General features: G+C 38.8%; 1 protein-coding gene across 4 annotated transcripts; it reads right to left on the reverse strand.

Moving 5' to 3' along the window:
- Positions 1–2858: 2858 nt before the first annotated feature.
- TOB2 (transducer of ERBB2, 2) lies at positions 2859–14312 on the reverse strand. Of its 4 annotated transcripts, none has more exons than XM_087723222.1 (3): positions 14013–14312; positions 9887–9962; positions 2859–7230 (listed from the first exon to the last, which is right to left on the reverse strand). In XM_087723222.1, the coding sequence occupies exon 3, from the start codon at positions 7142–7144 to the stop codon at positions 6125–6127; it is 1020 nt and encodes a 339-aa protein (XP_087579348.1). In that variant the 5' UTR covers positions 7145–7230; positions 9887–9962; positions 14013–14312; the 3' UTR covers positions 2859–6124. The 4 variants fall into 4 exon arrangements, with proteins under 4 accessions (XP_087579348.1, XP_087579349.1, XP_087579350.1 ...); XM_087723223.1 differs by lacking the exon at positions 14013–14312 and adding an exon at positions 11990–12062; XM_087723224.1 differs by lacking the exon at positions 9887–9962.
- Positions 14313–22056: the final 7744 nt, after the last annotated feature.

Raw genomic sequence — 22056 nt, forward strand, 5'->3', positions numbered from 1 at the left:
CCTAAGGCCGTGACCGTTTAATACAGTTCCTCATGTTGTGGTGATCCCCAACCATACAATTATTTTATGTTTTCTGTATTTTTTTGAAAATATGTGTTTTCAGATGGTCCTAGGCAACCCCTGGGAAAGCGTCATTCGACCCCTAAAGGGGTCCCGACCCACAGTATTAAGCCAATGAGCCATCCGCCTCTTAGGAATTATAAACTCTTTCAGAAACCTTAGATCTCAATCATGAGCTCCACAAACAAGCTTGGTGGAGAGGCTGTACAGAATTAAACAAGAAATTCCAGAGAGCTGCTTGATGACTGGGATGGATAAACTTTTGGAGCAGTTGAAAAGGGGTCTGTTTATTGGATCTGACTGGTGTAGACAAATGTTCCTAAAATAACAAGATCCAGGAATCTTCTAACAGCATCACTCCACAAGGTCTATACAATGTTAATGTTTTATTTTGGGGGTTAAAGATCTTCCCTGCCATCTTCCAAAGGCTGTAAATCACATTCTCAGGGGCCTAGAGCAGAGTTCCTCAAACCTTATGGCTTTGTGGACTGGTCGGGGAAGTGGGGATGGTTCTGCAAGTGAGGATGTGCACATGGGGATCTGCACACACATGCATGCACTCGCCCAATTCTGCAGCTCTATTTCAAAGGGCTGGAGGCTCAGTAGTGAGCCACAGCCTGAGGGTTGGGGACTCCTGGCCTAGAGGACTTAATAGTTCCATAAATTGATGTTGTGGCCATGTTTTCAATTACATGGAAGCATATTAAACTTCTCAATGCATTGTAATGCATGAGACATATCTGGATTAAGGCCAAGAATTATCAAACTGACCTTAAGCAGTCATAAGTCACAAGGTAGACAAGTGAAATAGCCAATTTCTAAGACAGAGGCAGTTGGAATCATCCCTGGAAATAGTGAGATATTTTCATGAACGTGTATCCCGATACTGCAAACAGCTAAATTCTTTCATTAAAACTTAAAAACCCAAACCAGCTAATTGGGTGGAGGAACATCAAGCAACCTTTGAACACCATAGACACTGGAGAGATGCTAGTTCAGACAGGATAGAACCAGAGGTGGGTTGCTCCTGGTTCGGGCAAACTGGTAGTAGTGGCGGGGGAGACTCTGCCCACCCTCTCTGCACGCACGCAAGCACGAGCGAACTGGTAGTAAAAAATTAGAAACCCACCACTGGATAGAACCCATTACTTAGTTGTGTATTTAAGCAAAATGAGAGAATTTCCTTGGCAATTCCTTAAAACAAATGTTTTATGTTCTGAAGGACATCATTACTGGCAGTGCTAGTAATATAGTCTTGAAAAAGATGATGTGCTGGAGTCCGATATTGGGTAGGGGAGGGGAATTGCTGTGTCTTCCCTTATTCTTAAAGTGTTGTTTTTTGCTAAGATTCCAAAAGCCACCTCTAATTTTATGCAACAAGCAACTCCTTTTTTTCTCCCTGGATTTTAGGTGGTGGTAGTGGGGTTATAACATAAGGGAAAAATGTGCCTGGAGTCAAATATATGAGAGATCTAGAAAGAGGATACAAAGAAGAAAACCCAGAAAGTCAAACTCTAAACAGCCATCAGAAGTAGCAGTTCTGTCACTCAGGGGGACTTTAAAAAGATGGTTTGTTTTGCTTTTATCCTGTATCTTCCATCACAGCCGGGGGAGGTGGGGGAGGAATTCCTGATTGGCTTCTGCCATGTCAGGACCAACAGCCACTCCATACATGGAATGTAGATTGGTGAATTGGAGGAGTTAGTCTACAAAAAATATGGAGCTAGATGGAATTAGAATTCTTTGGTTTATTTAGTTTTGTATAAACTGCTCTGTGTCCTTGGGACTATTTTATTTACATATAGCTATTTGTGTTATGTGTCCGTACACATGCAGAAGCATACTGTGTGGGAGAGATTGCTGTAGAAAACAATTTCAATATAAAAAGCAAGCCTGAATGTTAAGGATTTTTTTCTTGCTGTGGAAGTTTTCTAATACCTTTTTCTTTAAAGTTGGAACTGGGAATGTTTTTTTTTTCTCAAGTAGAACAAAAAGGGGAAAATAAAGGAGCAGAGCCAGATCTCCATCCCCCCCCCCATTTTTAAATTCTAAACAATAGTAAGGCAGAAGATAATGTGCTGCACCTTAAGAGAAGGAAGTTACAGAATGTGGATACCACACAGAGGTCAGAATGCCAGTTCAATCTCTGCGCCCCATGAAAGGCATAAAATCCAGCAATAATTCCATGAAAGTATAGAAGCCAATAAGATGTACACTTCTGAAGATGCTCACTGGATTACAAAAGTTGGAATTAAGAAGCAGTGTTTTAGCAGGCAAAACAAAAATGAGCCATTTGAGCAGTCAAAATGAACTAATCCTAGAAGACCATATTGTGCTAATCAAAATGATACCAGTGAGATCTTTCCTGGGGCCAGTGCCCCAGTAATGAAGTACAATTTCCTAAATTTTTACTCTGATAAACTCGGTGGAACGTAGTTGCGTGTAAACAGTCGCCCTGTTAAAAAAGATATATTTGAGACAAATATAGGTTATGTACATGTTTTGACCTCTTTTAAACTATGCCATTGCAAAACTTTAGTCATAAATTAATTTTACTTCAGAGCTATTGATTTTAGCTTAATTAACAGAAACAAACCCAACTTGGGGATATTAAAACTAGACCTCATTTATTCAGGAGAACATCTCAAAGAAAGAGCCATGTTTTTTTCCTCCAGGCTTTCCACAATCCTGTGTACCACGGTCTTATGTGGAATCATGTCAATTTTCAAATAAAAAAAGAAAGTCTTGTTCTTTATCCTTAAACATTATGTGCTTGTACAAACAACAGGACAAGAAGCTATTATGTATCATGCTTTTAATACAAACTTAAAAAAATCTGGAACAATAGAAACTGTACAGATTTGATCAACCTTTGTTGTTTTTAACTAAATCTTTAGACATGCCAATGTCCTGTTCCAAAATATTGCACAACATTCTGAATACAAAACGCTGATTGTATTCCTCCTTTGCTAGAGAAAAAAAGAAACCAGAACCCCACACCCCCTCTGAATCCCTACTCAATGGCCCTCTGCCTGTAAAAAACAAAACAAAAACAAGAAAACCAAAGAGACGAACAAGAACAGCATGGACCTCTGCATTAAAAAACATACATAATTATGTCCTCTTTGTGTTCATCCGTTCACTTTAGATCACATGTTGTTGATTCACTCTTCAAAAAGGGTCAGGAAGGAGGGAAACAAGGGGAAAGGGAGCTTTCACTGCTGCTTTTTTAAAATTTTCCTGAAAAAATATTTTTCTCTCCTCTAAGAAAAAATTTTGAAAAGAAAAGTTTCATTTTGTACGTTAGAAATATACATATATTATATATACCTCTTACATTTTACAAATGTAGCAAATTATTCAATATAAACAGACAACAAAAAATTAACACAAACCCATAAAAATAAAAGTTAAAAAAATTCTTTTTTCTTCCTATGAAACCAGGTAAATTAGTGCAGGTCTTAAAAATAAAATTGAAGCCAAACATCTAACTCTTGAGACAAGACCGAAAAAGAGGCTGTGAGTTTCATTGTTGTCAGCACTGGAAATGCTTCTGAAGCACAGTTATGTGTTCATTATGTGTTTCTTTAGGAAATAGAGGTTGGTCCCTCCACCTTTCTTCCTTGTGCATGTAGACTTTTTTTCCAAAAGCAAGAGTATAATAAAGCAGTGTCAAACATTGCAAATTGCAGGTGCTAAGTGAGACTTCATCCCTATTATTCTAAACCTTAGAAGGGTATGCATATAAATCCCTAAAGGTGGGTTTGTGGTATCCTTCTCTGCTACAGGAATAAATTAACAAGAGGAGATTATGCTGGGTGGGTAGTCTCTACCAGGGAGGAAGATGTGGTTCAAGTCCAGTGTAATAACTAGGCAGTCTACATTACAATACACTCCACAAGTGGGTGGCAGTGGTACTTTTAGGGAAAAGCATGAACAAGCGTAAAGCTGAACACTTTGTAATAGTGTTGTTCAGGTTTAACGTTTCAGCCCTATCATTACTGTGTACTTTCCCTCTTCATCCACTGAGTGCATCAGAAAACAGGCAGAGTGCTCAATATACTTTGTGTCTTCTTTCCTCGTCCCATGAAAGGGGAGGAAACAAAGAAAGGACTCACTTTAGGGGCATATTAAAATATCCTACAGATCAATCCCACAATATGCCTAGGCAGGAAACATTTCCCATAACTACACCCATGATATTGAACACATTAAAAATAGTTACCCTTCTCTGGGGGTTAGGTGCATCTGGAAGTTAAGGCTTATATATATTCTAGCAAGGAATCCTTAATTTAGGTTGAGGGAGTGGGGAAGGGAAACTTAAAAGGTCAGGCTCTAGAAAAACATATTTTAGCTTATCTATTTGACAAGACTTTGCCAGAGAAGTTGCAGAAGAAGCAAGATTTAATACAACCAAACTGAGCTATAGAAGAGAGCATAAAGTGGAGGATGTAAAACTGCCTAAATAGGATACCAGTCAGTTTCCTCTTCCTATCTTCACTGCTCACTCATTTAACTCATTAAAAAGATTGCTTACGTTACCATGGCTAGGTAAATTCTGGGGCTCATAATCATTCCATAAGGCATAGATGGGGAAGGTTTCCTATCTAAGGCAAATTCTGTCAATTGGTTTGCAAAAAAAACTCAAAATTAGAAGGCCACTATTGTCTATTTCTTCCTGGCATCCTCTCCTGCTGACAAGGAGAAATACGGAATACAATTGGGATTGCTAGCTCACCAACAATAATAAGGAAGGACAGACTCTATATTTCTATCAGTGAACACTTTCTTCACATTCAAATCACTTGGATATTCTATGGCAAGCCCACTTCATCCCTGATGCAGAGCTTTGAGATGGAACAACTTCAAGCTGGAACAGGTATATGAGGCGCTCTTCTATACAAGAATACCTGATTCCTTTCAAATGAAAAATGTAACATTTTTGGTCAAAAGTCCTAGGAGATGTGAAATTCAAAGTGCAAACCCTCTTACCATCCATTCAGAGAACAGCCTATACAATAACTCCTTCATCCCTGTCAAAAGTAGTGCTTATAATATTTGAAAGTAGGAGAACCATCTTTTCTATGAGAACTAGTAATCAAATGATCAGCTACCAATCAGAAGAGCTTAGAACCTGGCAAAGTTTCCAACTGATTAATCCAGAGAAACATCAACAGATGTTGCTCAGGCACAAAACACCTAAAAAACCAACATTCACCCTTACTCTTGAATGAGTGCAATATACAAGGATAATTCTTTTTCACAGGTCAGAAGAATTTTCATATAGAGCTCTATTTATTTGTCATATTATTAGCAAACGGGACCAGCTTCCCTAAAATCCACCACAATCTAGCTTTTAAGAAGACTAGAGAAGAAAAGAGGCTTGTAGGAAGCATGAGGCAAAATACTGTCCCAGATGTCACATTATCCTCTAGATAGAGGAATTTCCAGGGAAATAATATTTTCACTGCAAGACCCTGTCATCACCAGTTAGCATACGATAAACTTTGTTTTCTGTTCTAGGATTATAAAATCTGAGCGTTCTAAGAAATTTAACTAATTTATCCCACCATCTATGCTGCTCATATATATATGAAAACAAACCACAAGTCTCTCCAGGAAGTGCCTGAGATGTTACACATCCAGAGGTATCTAATCATTTCCCATCCCTATCCTAGGCCACCTGAAAAACTGAGAAAATTCAAGACATCTGGGTATGAAGAACATGACAGCATCTGAACAAGGCCATCCTTACAGCAAGCATATTTGAAGACCAGTTCCAATGAGCAGCATGGGAGATTAAATAAAGTAACTCTGGTTCCAACCACTGCTGGGCCAAGAAGGATAGCCTCTTTCATTAAACATACAACAATAGGTAGGAAAAAGCACAGAATACAAGTTTTAAAAAGAATCAGTGCTTCAGCAGCGCTCCCTGGCATGACACAAGAAGTTTCATCTCTTTCCAAGAAGTTATATTTATAAGATTTCAAATATTTCTTAATTATTTTTCTCTCAGGTTTTTTTTTTTTTGGAAGTGGTTTTCCCCAGAATACTCATATGATGGTCAATTGGCCAAAACCACTGGCTGGAACGACTGATTGGGATACTGCATGGCATTCAGATTGTAGCTGAGTCCTTCCACAAAGGGTGTCTTCTCCAGGAAAAGGCTGTTGGTGCTTCCACCAAAAACCTGAGCCATGTCAAAGCTGCTGCCACTACTGGCACTGAACTGTGATTCAGGAGGAATGCCACCAGCCTGGGTTTCAGTGGCTACGTTATCGAAGAAGAGGCTGCTGGCTCCTGGTGATCCACCATTGTAAACAAACTCCTTGGCATTGGGGGAGAGTTGAGACTGAGGGGCTGGGCTGCCCCCGATGAAGTTCAGAGAATGCATAGACAGGGAAAGGCCTTTGTGCTTCAGCAAGCTATTGGTGGGTGAACGGACCAAACGTTGTGGCTGCTGTGGAACTACTGTACCATTGGTGCTTGCTCCAGCTCCTCCGCCTTTCTTCATTTTAGTTGAGCCAAACTTTGTGGCAGCAAATGTAGCAGTGGTAAAAGTAATTGGCTGAGCAGATCTTGGGATGAATGTAGGGCTAGGTGATTGACCAAAAGATGGTGATGGAGAATTAGACAAGGAATTGTCCTGGCTTCCAATAGGTACAAACACCTGTGCATCAGGATTGAAACTGCTCTTGATCTCCTTGTCTAACTCAGCTGCACTGCAGCCCTCACTGTCATCCAGATAGAGGACCTTGACTGACCCTTTCTCACCAATTTGGTAAGAAACCTCAAAAGGATCAATCCAAACACTAAGTTCTTCAGGAACATTGGCTCGCACATCCTCTACAGCAAGTCCACTCCGTTTGGCTGCCATTTCCACTACTGGGTCTACAGTTTCTCCAATATGAACACAACGGTAACCAGAACCTTTCAAAGGTTTCTCTGGATACCAGTGACCTTCATATTTCTTCTTTAGCAGCCTCTCTAGCTCTTCACCAAACAGGTCAGCTCGCCTCCGTGGAAGCTTGTTGTACAAATATGAGATGATGAAGTTCAGAGCAACTTTGATCTCTAGATGCATACTCCCTTTACAGCAAGCAAATTAGGGCAGTATATTAAAAATAGACAAAGGATGCAACCATAAATGGATTTTATCTCCAAACAATCCTGGAAAAAGAGAAAAGGAAGAAAAGCAGTTAGTATGGTATATTTAATATTATTGCAGAGCAATAGTTCTGTTTTAAAACAGTTCAAAAGGCAATTGCTAAAGCAATTGCTATATATAAAATTGTATGTAATTTCAGAGCGATTGTTAAGGTGGACAAATCAAGTTTTTACATGGGATTTTAAGATACTAAGGAATTGATTTTCCAATCTAATGTACAGCTTTGTTTAAATAATTTTAAAGATTTGTTTTGAACTGGGACATAAAAGTGATTTAGAAACCAGAAAGTAACTACTGTCTTGAGTGTATAAACTGGCACAATATTTTTTTTTCTTTTGGGTTGTCTCCAAAGTTATTTAAAAAAATTAAGTCACTTTTTCTCATGTGCCAAGTGTTATTTATCTGAGATTTTGAAAGCCAGGGTATCTGTAAAAGAATAAAATATGCTGATTGTAATATACAATATTGCCATGTCCTCTAATAGAAATTTAACATAGTACAGCATATTCAGTAAAGTTTTAGAGTGCCTGCACATTATATACATGCAAATCTATATATTTACATATGCATGTGTGAATATATAACTTTACTATACTGAAGAGTCTTTTAAAATGATTTAGTTCAAATCTATGATGCACTACCTAAGCATTCGTCATAATTTTGATGACTTGTTTTCCACAACATTGTTATTGTTTTACTTCATTTGAACACATTCCAGTTTATCTGTATACTTCTTAAAATGCAGCTCCAAAAAGTATATGCAAGTCTTCTAAGAGCTGATTTGAACGAAAAAGAATTGGGAATGCTGTTTCTCATGATCTGAAAACTATAGCTCTAGTCATGTAATCACTGTTATTTGTAAGCCGCCCAGTGTCACACAGTGAGTAGGCAGCCATATAAATCTTCTAAATAAATAACTCAATCTGGATCTAATTATTGCTTCCAAGAAATATGTATCTTAGCCTATATACATGCTATATTTGGTCTGCATTTATTTATTACATTGTACACTGCTCAGAGCCTGTCTGAGAGAGATGAGCAGTTAAGAAATAAGAAATATAAATAAATACTGAACTGCTTAATTTCATTTTGTAAGTTTTTACCCAATTTCTCTTTTTCTTCAAAATAGCGTGGAAACATTGTTTCGTAACAATAAAATGTTAAACTTGTATGTCATGACATCCAATGACTGCACTGATTGATTTTTCTATCTAAACATTAAACTTGTATGTCACAACACTCAATGACTGCACTGATCTCTCTTTCTCCCCCTCCCCCCTCTCGTTTGTGCGTCTGTCTGTCTGTCTGTCTAGATACTTGGTATCTTCAGACACTCACAGTATTTAACATTGGAACAGTATGTTCTGTACAGATACAAATGATATAAATAAGCACATTTACCACAACCACCCAATTTATGGTATGTTGATGTGTTGATAGACCTACCTTCTGAATATCTGATACTAAATATAACAATCATAGTTACATTTAAATTTCATTTTAAGCTACTAGATATAGCAGTTCAGTACATTTATTGAACAAGGAGATAAACTGAGAAGCAAATTATGATGCCTCCCATCCCTATTGTTTTAATAGCAAACAATTAAATATTTGAAACATTATTTCCTTAGCATCACTTCATATGAACAAAAAATAATATTGGAGAGGAATTAACAAGTAACTACTAGCCCCAGGAATGTTCAATTAAACTATAACTTGTAAAGATGCAAGTATCTAATGCTGCTTTTAATGTTTTCTGTGTGGCATGCAGACTAGTTAAAAAAATTCTTAACCAAACTTCTCTTCTTTTAGGAGGGTTGCACTACCAAATGATTTGCTCTCTCAATAATGCTCCAATCCACATTGTTAACTCTGTCCAATAATACTCTTAAGTGCCTAGAAAAGATATATATGATTATTTAAATTGAGGATTGTATGTATCATCAATTTACCTGCAATGTAACAGATCCAGTTTTTAATTGGCACCTTATTCAACAGCCTGCTTTGGTCCATAAAATATTCAAAAAATGAATAATAGAGTTGAATTTCAATGATGCACTACAAAACGTGGTGGTTTATGGCAAGTATTCTGATAAACTATTGGCTATTCATAAGCTAGGAGCCCATTGGAAACCTGGGACTAGAACAGCATTCCCACTGAGGAACAGGAAGAAAAATTATTATCTTTTTTCAGTCATAGCCTCAATCTTAGACATTTGTGACAGCATATTTGCCATTTCTAATTGCAACTGCATTTGTGTACCAATACTTGAAAGCATATGGTGTGGCAAAAGGACAAAGTGATGTATTTAATAAACCATAATCTCTTACGGTAATTAAACTATGGAATTTTCCACAAAACAGTAATCTGAGACAGCACCCTTCAAATGTCAGTTCAATTTGTGAAAATTAGATAAGGATGCATGATCCAGTGTCATTTCTTTCATCTTGACCTTCTGGTATTTAAGGAGCAGATATGTATGGGAACTATACATTTGTTGGAAAGAGAAAGATTGGCAATAAATCCTCCTCTTTCAATGATTAAAATATTTAATACCTAGAGATTGCCAAAGGGAATAAATTTACGAAGAATAAAATGATAAATGGCTATTAAATTGAGAAGGTTATTTGCTATCTCCAGGTTAACATGAAGCATACCTCTGATTATCAGCTGCTGTGAACCAATGAGAAGAAGACCGCCCTCATGTCCTGTTTGTGGACTTTCCATAGGTATCTAGTTAAGTCATTATGGGAAATTAAGATATTAGAGAAAACAGGTCTTTGTTTTAACCCAGCAAATCTCTTAAAATATAAAGCAGAGCTTTGCATCGAAATGTAAATGGGAGCATAAATACAAGATTTTAAAAGTTCTATTCTTCAAGCACACATGTAGTCCTGGATTTATGACTACAATTGAGCCCAAAACTTCCATTTTAAGGAAGACAGTTAAGTGAATTTTGCCCCATTTTACCTTTCTTGCCACAGTTGTTAAGAGAATCATTACAGTTACAAAGTTAGTAAAATGATTGTTAAGTGAATCTGATTTCCCATTGACTTTCCTTAACAGAAGGGTGCAAATGGTGTATTCCAGGAGCAACTAGACTATAAGCTGTACCAAAACTATTTGAATATGCCTATTTAATTTGGGAGGCAAGACCAACTAATGCATAAGCTCAAGTATACAAAATGGTTTGCCTTTGTGTTACTGTTAAATTATTATTTTGAGAAACTAGAACATTTAGGAAAGTAACATGACTGTGAAAGGTTTTTTCACAGGCTATGGTCTTCAACATGCATACCATAATTTATGACTAAAGATTTATCCTAATCAGCCAATCATCGTAAAGAAACATACAAAAATAAAAAATGTTATTCAGAAAATACTACTCTTGTTTGCCACTTTCTCAAGGACAGGAGGCAAATCACCTTCAGCTCACTTCTAAATAATTAGGCTTAAGTCCCTCTAGATTCAAAGGGGCTTACTGCCAAATAAATGTAATGAGAACAGCAACATTTGGACCTAAAGATATCCATTTTGTTCTAATGTTTAAAAAAAACTAAATTACCCAATCTTTTTTTAAATCTAATGGTCTTGAAACCCAAGAAATAAGAAATAATGACCTACACAATGATCTATTAATAGTAATTAGATCAAGTAACAGGCAGAAAGTCAAATCAGCCCAAATCACTTGGCATTATGTTTCTATTCAAGGATGTTTTATTTTGCTTTGAATTTTTCTGGAATAGGTTTCTCATCAGACTAAAAGTACCAAGAAATCTTTTTGAAGGACCTCCACAATATTGTACATTTTAGTATATTGAAATTATAGAATCAGAACAAAAATTTACTAAATACAAAAGAATCCTCCAAATTTGGTACAGAAATTTTTTGAAAAAGATCTGAAAAATAATACCATAGCTTTAATTATTAGCAAAGTATACTTGCATTCATTAGAATTTTTAATCCTTAAAATTATTAATTTGGAAACAAGTGAGACAACTTCAGAGACTAATAACAGAATTAAATGTTTGGATTTTTTTCTATAGAGCTTCAATAATAAAATCCAAGTTATTTCAAAATAACCAATTATCTTGAGAATACAAAATATAATTGCAATTATTCTGCCTGTGGCAATTATATCCATGAGACAACAAATTAAATAATCTCCATGAGATTGTAATCAATATTACTCAATTATTTTGCATATAAGCATTAAAATATAGTTATTTCTTTGGGAGGAGTGTATAGTTGCCTAGTCATAGAGTATCGAGTAAAATACTTTAAACATAGAATACTAGAGAACTTTTTTTAAAATGTTAATTATCTAGAGTGGCTGTTAGGCTGATGATCATAAATACTTTAAAAAATAAAAGCCACACTGACCAATTAAAAAATCTGAATTCCTGATTAATCTGTTATGTATGCTTACACACCAATCCGCTGTTTACAGAAACGCAAGGTATTTGCTTTAAAGACGAAGGAAGAACAGACGGGCGAATCCTAGAAACATTCTCGAACCACAACTGCCCAACCTAGTATTTCCTCTGTCAAAATCCGTTGCCCCCGTAGGGTTATATGGACAAATCACCAACTCCTTCCTAACCCTCCGCACACGTGCGAAGTGGATGTAGTGTTTTCCCCTAGGGACCTCCCCCCCTCCGCCCCAAAAGGTCTCGAGCGGCTTTCTTGCCTGCCCCTCCCCCTATCTCCTTAAGGGCAGTTGCCAACATTCGGTGATGAAGCCTCCCTAATGACCCTACCTCTGCGAACAGTTTCTTGGCCTCCTCCCAATTCGGGTGTCTCCGAAGCCGTACTACCTCATGAATTCAGCATCTGTTACAAAATGGAACGCCCGAGTAAGTGACCTACTTTGTCTTTTAACTACCCTTCTCCATTTGCTTTGCGCCAAAGCTGGCCCAGGCGAGCGCCTGCTCAGCTAAGCCGTGTAAAATTTTCCATGGCGCATGCGCTCTTTGCGCTCTGTTGCTCAACCCCCCCCCCCCGCTCTCCCTCTTGCCATTTCGCGTTTCAGCTACAATCGCCTTTTTTTCCTCGCCCTCTTTCTCTGCTGTGTGCGGAAAAGCGTATGGAGCAGGAGGGAGGCCAGCTGAGGAAATCTCAGGCACTCGGAAAAGCGCAGCAGCGCCTACTCCCCTGACTCTTTCATTCCTCCTTTGCTGGAGGCCCATAAGAGATCTACCCAACCCCCAGCGCAACCCTGCCTACCTAGAAGGGGGACCCAGGATGGACCCTTTTCCTAAGACACCCCCACACCCGCTCTCTCCAAGGTTTTACACGCGGAGACAGGGCAAGTCTTGAGGTGTAACCTTCCTGGGAGAAGAGAAGCCACTTTGCCATTTTCACCACAGAGCAAGAGAGCTATTTTGCCGGACCTCTCGCGGAGGCTTCCGTTTCGCCCATGCAAGTGTCAAAGATACACTTGTGGGCCTAAGTCCCTTTCGTGCTCCTTAAGGGAAATCGTATAAACACACCTTCGAAGTCCACCGAAAGCAGGCGGGGGAAAAAAAAGAGTCCGTGCCCGAGTGAAGGTTATTGAGACCTGACCTTCTCCCTGGAAGAAACCCGGAACAGCCCTAGTCCTTTCGGAAGGCTGGCCGAGTTTGCTTTTAAAAGCCAGCCTGATTAACCGAGGGCTGAAAAGGTCATCTCCGCATCTCCCTTTTGCGGAAAAACAAATAATCCCAGGTTGCGCGGACTCCAAGGCGCTGATTAGGCCCCAGGATCTCTCTGTGAAGGAAAATACCGAGTCTAATTTACCTCACGAACAGGGCCGATGGAAGCCGGAAAGTGCGTTTTTGATACCCAGAAAGTATTGCTGCAGCAACGACTACGACTATTTCATTTCACCGAGCCTCTCCGGCTCCTAACCCAGCCTTTTTTTTTAATTAAAAAAAAACCCATTGAGAAGGAAGAACACCTTCGGACGGAGCCTTCGGACGGAGATGGGGGGGGGGGGGAACCCGCATCTTATTTTTTCCCGAGGTCTGTGTTTGTGACAAACGAGATCATAAGGAGGCGGCGGTGAGAGAAAATTCGAGTATAAAAGGGAAGGAACCACTTTTTAGACAAAGCCGCTCTGGCCATTGATCCGGATTAAGCTAAAGGGAATGAAATAAACTCCCGTGCTCGACCCCCCGACTTTCCATTGTGCCCCCTTCGCTCCACCTCCTCCATTATTTGATATCCACTACCATTTTCCTATGCTTAACAGAAAAAGCGAAGACTACAAGCTCGTCCGCAGTATGTTCTCTTTTAACCAAAATCCGTTTTATAGGAATTTATTTTAATAGTCGGGTCACGATTCCAATAAAATGAACGAAGACAAAATGGTGAACTGGAGTCTTCAGTCGTTCAAGCCAAATGGTTTTCAGACTTCCTCGCCCTTCGAACTAATACTATAATATCAGCAATGTTCCAAGGGAAACAATATTACTAGAAGGGAAGGTCTTGTAAAGGCAGAGCTGTTCTCCCCTAGGGAACCGGGGAGGGGAGGGGGGAAACGGGCGGAGAAGGAACCCCGACATGACTTCTCAGAACCCCCGAGTCGGAAGAGCGGCGGCTTCTGAAAGAGGCCCCGTAAAAAAGGCTGAAATCGCCCTTTAAAGGAGCAGCGGAGAAAAGCAAGCTTGAATAGGAAAGGGTGTCGAGACGGCAAACTTGGTCAAAAAGGCATTCTTCAAACAAATGTAAATAGTATAACTATAGGGAATACTCTTCGATTGTGCCCACCCTCTCCCTCTCTAGCCATAAGCATTTACTTACTTTTTTTTTTCCTTTTTCCTTTTTTCCTTCAGCACCAGGAAAGGTGGTTTGGTGGCTTCTTTTTCTTTCCAGATATTTTTAGGGAGTTTCTTTTTCACAAAGCGCTGATGTGGTATATTCGATATATATTTTTAAACCGTGCGGATGCTATTTCGATAACTTCTCCCCCCTCTATAGGCCAAATCAGAAGTGGGGTGAGAGGATATTGATTGGAGAGCCCCCTTCTTTCCTTACTTTCCTCCCTCCGCGGGAAACCTGAAGCCACCCTCTCCCCGGCCCAAAGTGAGCAAAGTAAATGAAAAGTTTCACCCTTAGCAACCCTGCGCAAGGATATTCTCTTCCACACCCATGGTGATGCGACTTGCAAAGGACAAGGAAGGGGAGGAGAGGGAGGGCGGGCCGGAACTACTTCCCCAACGTCGGTTTCTATTTAACTCACGATGTGCCGTAGCGTGCGCTTCGCTCTTGTTGCAAATGTTTGTAAGTTGATCGGAAAGGAAAATCTATCTGTCGCTAACAGCAATTTTTTGGGGTACTATGTGTTATTGAATTTAGCCCCTTCATACTGTAATTCTACTAGTCATTTTTTTGCATTAGTATCATTTAATATAGATTAGATCCCATTACTACGCTTCCAATAACTTAGTAGAATAGTTGGACCACCTGTAAGTTATTTCATCAGAAGTAACCACAGCTGCCGATTCTGTTATTAGTGTGTCAAATGAAAACCAAGACTCTACAATTCACTTTTAATGAAGACACATTAGCACCATAGAAAGTCTTTATTTCCCATTTTCTCTAATGAAACAAATAGACAGATGGTAGGTTAAAATTTAGGAAATGTGAGGACAGCAGAGTTTACTCCTGATGGGATAGAATTGGTCAAAAACAACCCTGCATTAGACACACAAATACTATGGAAACTTCCCACTGCCTTGCATATAAAATGCAATCTTCTGAAGGCTGATCACACAAATGCATTTGAATGAAGGCGTTGCAGAAGGCTGCCTCATTAATAAACTGCAGTCTTAAATATAAATTCTTTCAGCTACTCTTGTTATCTATTCATATTTAGATCCTTAAATGATGTCTCAGAAATTTAAGCAACAATGCAAAAAGATAGCATGCTATTGTACTAAATATATGCAAGATAGATCACGATGTACATACTAGAATTGCAATTGCAAATAGAATTACTTCCTAATAGAATTACTTCCTAATAGAATTATTCAAGTTCCTAGAGCAGGTTATTCCTAAATATAATTTACTGATCCTAACTTCCAAAAGTATTTCTCCTCCCATTTCTCTTAATATATTAGTATTAAGATTATTTTAAATGATAAAATAAGACTCCAAACAGAAGCAAGTGGCTTAATTCAGTCATAATAAAGGGTTCTTGGTGCTGTGTAAGCTTGGTTTTCTTGCAGCTGGTTCATTACCCAATGAAATATGATATGATACCTAGTTGGGGGAGAAAATCCATAGGACCCCTCATTTCAAACCTGAGCTACAAATATTCTTTATCAATCATAATGATCATTGTTCTTTTCATGGACTTTAGGTACCAGTGCCTGTTAGTTACCTGGCCAAAGAAAAATTACTGTATTTTTTGGAGTATAAGATGCAAATTTTTCCCCTTAAAAAAAGTATGAAAATCTGGGTGCATCTTATACACTGAATACAGCATTTTTGGCCTCCTGAAACCCCGCTCCCTTTGCAAAATGACTGTGCATAGCCTTTAAGCGGCTTCCAGAGTGCTCCTGGGGGCTGGGGAGGGTAGAAATGAGCAAAAAACAGGGTGTTTTTTGCTCAATTTTGCCTCCCCAGCCCCCATGAGCACTCTATAAGCCTCCTAAAGGCTATGCATGCCCTTTTTTAACAAAAAGGGCCTATTTGGCAAAAAATGTGCCATTTTTGGGAGGTCTGCAGAGTGTAAAAAAATTTTTTTTAAAAAATTTGCCTCTTCAAAACCTTGGTGCATCTTATACTCCAAAAAATACGGTACCCACATGTATGGCTTTGAAACAGTCTTATGCTTCTTAATAAAAGGTAAAGGTCAAGAGTTTTTGTTACTATAACTCTCCTCCTACAATGTAGCCAATATTGTATAGAATTTCAAGCTTTTCCAAAACCTTCCTCGGTTTCTGATATCTGCATATGACAAACACCTATAAGCAAACCCTACTTTTACCCTATTTCCGAAAAAGTTCTGCAGAAAAGGGACACCCGTTTGAATATATATACAGATATACCTTTATACAGATAAAGGTAATCCTAGACTTGCAACCATAATTGAACCCAAAATTTCCATTGCTAAGCAAAGACAGTTAAGTAAGCTTTGCCCCATTTTATGATCTTTCTTGTTAAGAAAGTCAGTGCAGCTGTTGAGTGAATCTAGCTTCCCCACTGACTTTTGTTAGGTCGCAAAAGGTGATCACATGACCCCAGGACATGGCCAATGTCTCAATTTTTGCCCACACAACGATGGGGGTGCTGCTGCAACCATCGTGAGTGTGCATTCTAAGTCATTACTTTTGCTATCGTCGAATTGTCACTAAACAAATGGAAGTCGGGGACTACCTGTGTGTCCATATCAGGAAAAAAACTATGCCTGTTTTATCCCTGCCTGAAGCCAGTCCCAACAGACCTTCCTAAACTTGCCATTGTTAATTTTTCAAAGAGACAAGGCAAAACCCAAGAGTACTCTAGTAACCACTGGCTGCTTGCTGAGTGTTTGATGGTAACACATCCTATTTTGTGGAGGCCTCAACTTTCTTAATAAAGACCTGAAGCAGACGTTGAACTTTCCCTTAGAGAAGGGCTGGTGATAGTCCGTATGTGGGGAGGGTAGTGTTCAACTTTTGCCTCCTCCACGGCGGAAGGGCCGTCTCAGCTGGCATAGAGAGCGGGACACAGCCGTATGGCCTACAAAAACTCGCAACGTTTACCGAAGCGCAATGTGTGTGCGTTTCCCAGTCGATCAGTTTAATTTTAAGGCAGGTAGTTAAGCGTCTTCGTTTCGATGATCCCTCAACTTTGTCGTTTGCGCTCTTGCCGCTCGCGGACCTCTTCAAAACAATACATTGTCGGAGCATAAAGGTTGCGCCTAGGCCTCCGATCTTCTCGCTTACTCCTCCGCTTAAAGTCTGCAGCCCGCATATTTAATCTCACATATTTTGCTGCTTATTTTCGTCCCACAAATGCTGAAGAATATGCGAATCACCTCACATCCCCTAAACAAAACCTCACAAGACACGGCTGTCAGATGGCATTTTAACTATTCATGGAGTACGTTTCCCTTGGCTGAACTGTGAATGCGCATGATTAGGGACTATTTTCTCACCAGTGCGCCGGTGCATCATCCTCGTCAACGTAACTTCAGACGCAAGCAGAGAACTCGGAAGAACAGCCTGAAAGGCGTAGAAGCGCACGCAGTTCTAAAAATAACACCACCATGATAGCAACAGCCTTCCGATTGGCTAGAGGCATGAAGGGTTCCGCAGATTGGCCATTTGATTTAACCAGTGCCTAAAAGATTTTACTACGCATGCAAGAACAATTCGGACGGTTCGAAGGTTTATGGGAAGTGTAGTTTTTATTAAAAAGCGTCCTCGGAATTCTCAAATAAAAAGCAACTGGATAAAAAGGTGAAGCTCCGATGTTCAAAAGGAAGACAACACGGTGCTTTATCAGCTTCTATTGACTGACGTCTATATTTTTCTTCAAAGATATTTTCATACTAGAGCATTTGTGAGTTGGTTTCAGAATCATATTCACTTTTTTTCTAATGCTAAAGAACCTGGAGCTCAGTTCAGTTAATCTTCTTTGTTGTCATAGCTCATAGATTAAGGGTGTTTAGTTGAATAGCCTAGCTATTATGTTTGGGACAAAATTCTTCAATTATATTGTACTATTCTTTTGTGATAATTATCGGCATTGAATAAATGACCCAGATATGCTAACTAGTATTTAAAGCAAAGCTTTCCACCACCCACCACCCCAAATAGGTCTAAATCTAGGGGGGGGGGGGGAAGATATTTTTGAACATTTATTTTTAATTGAAACTTTAAATGTTGAAAAGTACAACTGAAAATCCCAAGATCTACAAAAGCACTTAACGTTTTTTCCAATTGATTCCCAAGAATCAATGTTGTAATAATATATTAAACAGTAGTCAAGTAGGGTAGTGGTGGTAATATGTGTAAAATATGTTCGGGTTTTTTTGATGCACCTTTTCCTTTTTTAGCGCCTTGATTGGTTTGTGAGGGTTTTGTTCTTTTTAAAGATTTTTTGGAGTTTGTATTTTAACCTTTTTGAATAAAATAAAAATAGACACAGTAAAAACATTTTCTCCAATTGCATTAAGAATTGAATCTTTAACTATTCTTCCTTTGAAGCCCAAATCAAAAACAATATTGTAAAAACAGTATTATACAGTACAGTAGTTAACTGAAAAGTGTAATGGTAGATATTCATATAGTTAAGACACTGAAATACCTATAGATTGCTGAATACTGGACAACAGGTTAATTAAAACATGAATTGAAACATAACTATATAGATATGAGTGTTCTTTATTCTTAACAGACATTTAATGTGACTGGCCATTAAAAAGCATAAAATGTTAATAAAATAAGAACCCCTTTTGAGGAAGGGCAGCTTAGAAATTCAGAAAAATAAGTAAAATAATTTATTTTTCTGTTCTCAGCAGCTGTATTTGATGAATAGTGAAGTTAAATTGATTAAAAAAGGTCATTTGTTTAATAATAAGAATATTTCCTTTTCTAGACAAAGAAATGTAATTGGAACTGCAATCCATAATTACTCTCCTAAATTAATATTTCCTTTTCTAGACATAGAAAAGTAATGTAATTAAAATTGCAATCCATAATTACTATCCTAAATTAATAGAGGTCAGATAGTATTCCTTATCTTTAAAAACACATATCCAAGGCCCTTTTTCAAATCCAACTGTCACAATACGTGAGACTAAAATTAATTGTTTATGTGAAAAAGCCATTGATATGTATTCCAAGGAATTTACAAATACAGATCAACCATTAGGAATTCATATTTTTTCAAGTAGATAACTCATCACTATGTAAGTCTACCATATTCATATTTATATTAGAATTAGTTAAGGAAAATTAGGAAGACAGTAGTAGTAAATTCATAAGCAATTGTATATTCATACATCCATTAATTCATTTTTATTGGAAGCAAATTACTGTAAAATTCCAATAGTATTAGTCCTGAAATTTCCAGGTATTTTAGTATAGTCATTTCTAAATAGTATGAAACAATAGGAATGTACTAAAAAAATTAAATCCAGATATGTTAATAGTTATTGGTATTTACCAGGAACACAGAATCACTTGTTTTCTAAAATAATTCCAGCCCAAAATCTAATTCTGATATAGATTGTAAAAGCAGTCTAGAAAATTTAGTAATCACATCAAATGGCATCTACTGAACAATTAGGAGAAAAATGTGAAAGAAAACAATAACAAACACCCTTCTATCATAGTAGTTTTAATACCAGGAAAGATTAGTCAGTCTATAATTAGCTGTAATTAGCACTCATTCATCCTCCATCATTCTTCTCATCAGCTGACATTTAAACCCAAAGGAAATGAGTTTTTTCCTGCCTGTCAAATGAAAGGTGCCAAGAAGCACATTAAGTCACTTTGAGATGCAGAATACAATATAACAGGAATATGTTATTAATTGCAGAGGCTCTTGCAATTTAGACATTTGTTATTCTATGGAAGTATGGTCAATTGTAACAGAAGAAGCAGCAGTTCTCACTAGGCAAGAAATTATTCCAATCAGTACATTAGGTTTTATGTTCTTCTAGTTCAGGTGATTCAGTGCTTCATTCCCTTGTTAGAAAGATTTAATTGATTAGACAATTGTTGTTTTGAAAATCATTTGTAGGGCAAGTTTTCAGAAACAGATGAGACAAGCTATCTGAATTTAAGCTAACCATATAACCATTATATGCTGTATTCAAAAAGACCATTACACATGATTAAGTGATTCAGATAATTACTAATAGGTCTTTTCATGTCTGCTCTCATGATCTAGCCCAAGCTTAATAGTTATGAATCCATCCTGGTCTGGGTAAATACTGCAATTTTCAGGCAGTTGTACAGCCTTTTTATACAGAACCACTGTATGTACAAACATATATTGAGAAAGGAAGCCAATGTATACAAAATACGTCTTGCATATCCCCACTGCAATGAATGAGAATTGTAGAAAAAGAAAATTGCTGTTTTGTGAATGCTGATTAGTTACAGTAGACACCTAACAAGATTGTTTTCTCCAGATCACTTCTTTATCTTTCCACATATTTTAACATGTTCCATGGACTTGGTAATTCTCTTCAATTATGACTAAAGCCCTACAAAGAAACATGGTAGTTTCTCAATGTGTGTTTTATAACACCTATTGCACTAAATTCTAGCTGTCTAAAACTTGCCACATAATTTTTAGGTAGTTATTAATTCATGATGAGATGACAAGTTTCTAAATTACCTCTACTTTTTAAAAAATAATCTTTTGTCACTTGCCTGATTTAAAGGCCAATGAAATTAAGTGATGAATGAAAGTTCCAAAATTTTCAGTCTGATAACTGGTGTTTGTTCAGAATTTTGTATGTATTTCTACTTATTGCATGATCACAAAATACCATATTTTCACGACTATAAGCCGCACTGAAAATCCTAAAATTTGATCCAAAACCGGCAGTGCGGCTTATAACCCGGAGCGCTTTATATGTGGAAAAAGATCTCCCAGCTGCTTTCGTGGCTTCCTGGAGCGCCAAGAACCTTCGCGCTGTTCTCCGCTCCTCACGACTGCAATAGATGTCCAGAAGCGGCTTTTGGGGCTAATGGGGATTGGATTTCCAGCTCGATAGCCCCTGCCGCTTCTGGACGTCTATTGCAGTTGTGAGGAGCCGAGGAGAGTGCGGAGAACAGCGCGAAGGTTCTTGGCGCTCCAGGAAGCCCCGAAAGCAGCTGGGGGAGGCGCACGGCTTGGTTTCTCCTCCCTGGACGTCGCAGCAGCATCCCCAAGCGCACCGATCTCTGTGTTTTTCGCATCGGGGTGTGCATGCCCCGATGCGAAAAACACAGAGATCGGTGCGCTTGGGGCTGCTGCTGCGACGTCCAGGGAGGAGAAACCAAGCCGTGCGCCTCCCCCAGCTGCTTTCGGGGCTTCCTGGAGCGCCAAGAACCTTCGCGCTGTTCTCCGCACTCTCCTCGGCTCCTCACAACTGCAATAGACGTCCAGAAGTGGCAGGGGCTATCGAGCTGGAAATCCAATCCCCATTAGCCCCAAAAGCCGCTTCTGGACATCTATTGCAGTCGTGAGGAGCGGAGAACAGCGCGAAGATTCTTGGCGCTCCAGGAAGCCACGAAAGCAGCTGGGGGAGGCGCACGCCTTGGTTTCTCCTCCCTGGACGTCGCAGCAGCAGCCCCAAGCGCACCGAACTCTGTGTTTTTCGCATCGGGGCATGCTCTTGCAGCACACCCCAATGCGAAAAACACTGAGATCGGTGAGTTTGGGGCTGCTGCTGCGACGTCCAGGGAGGAGAAACCAAGCCGTGCGCCTCTCCCAACTGCTTTCGCGGCTTCCTGGAGCGCCAAGAACCTTCGCGCTGTTCTCCGCTCCTCCTTGCGACTGCAACAGATGTCCAGAAGCGTCGGGAAACGTGCGGCTTATAACCCGGTGCGCTTTATATGTGGAAAGTTTGAAAAATTAACGTTAATTGATACTGCGGCTTATAATCCGGTGCGGCTTTTGGTCGTGAAAATACGGTACACACAAGAGAAATTTTAAAAAGTTTTTATAATAGGTCATCTCCCACAAAATTATTATATTCTATAATGACCATAAAAAGAATTATTCACTCATTTGGACTGAAGTAATGCAGTCCATTAGGGAATATTGTGATAATGTTAAAATTTACATTCTGTAAAGGAGCTCCATCCTTGAGAGATCCTTGCACAGTACATGTTCCTCCATTTAAATCTCTATG

The sequence above is a fragment of the Thamnophis sirtalis genome, unplaced genomic scaffold (assembly GCF_051295495.1).
Source record: "Thamnophis sirtalis isolate CommonGarterSnake01/CBP01778 unplaced genomic scaffold, rThaSir2_p1.2 scaffold_9, whole genome shotgun sequence".
Taxonomy (NCBI): domain Eukaryota; kingdom Metazoa; phylum Chordata; class Lepidosauria; order Squamata; family Natricidae; genus Thamnophis; species Thamnophis sirtalis.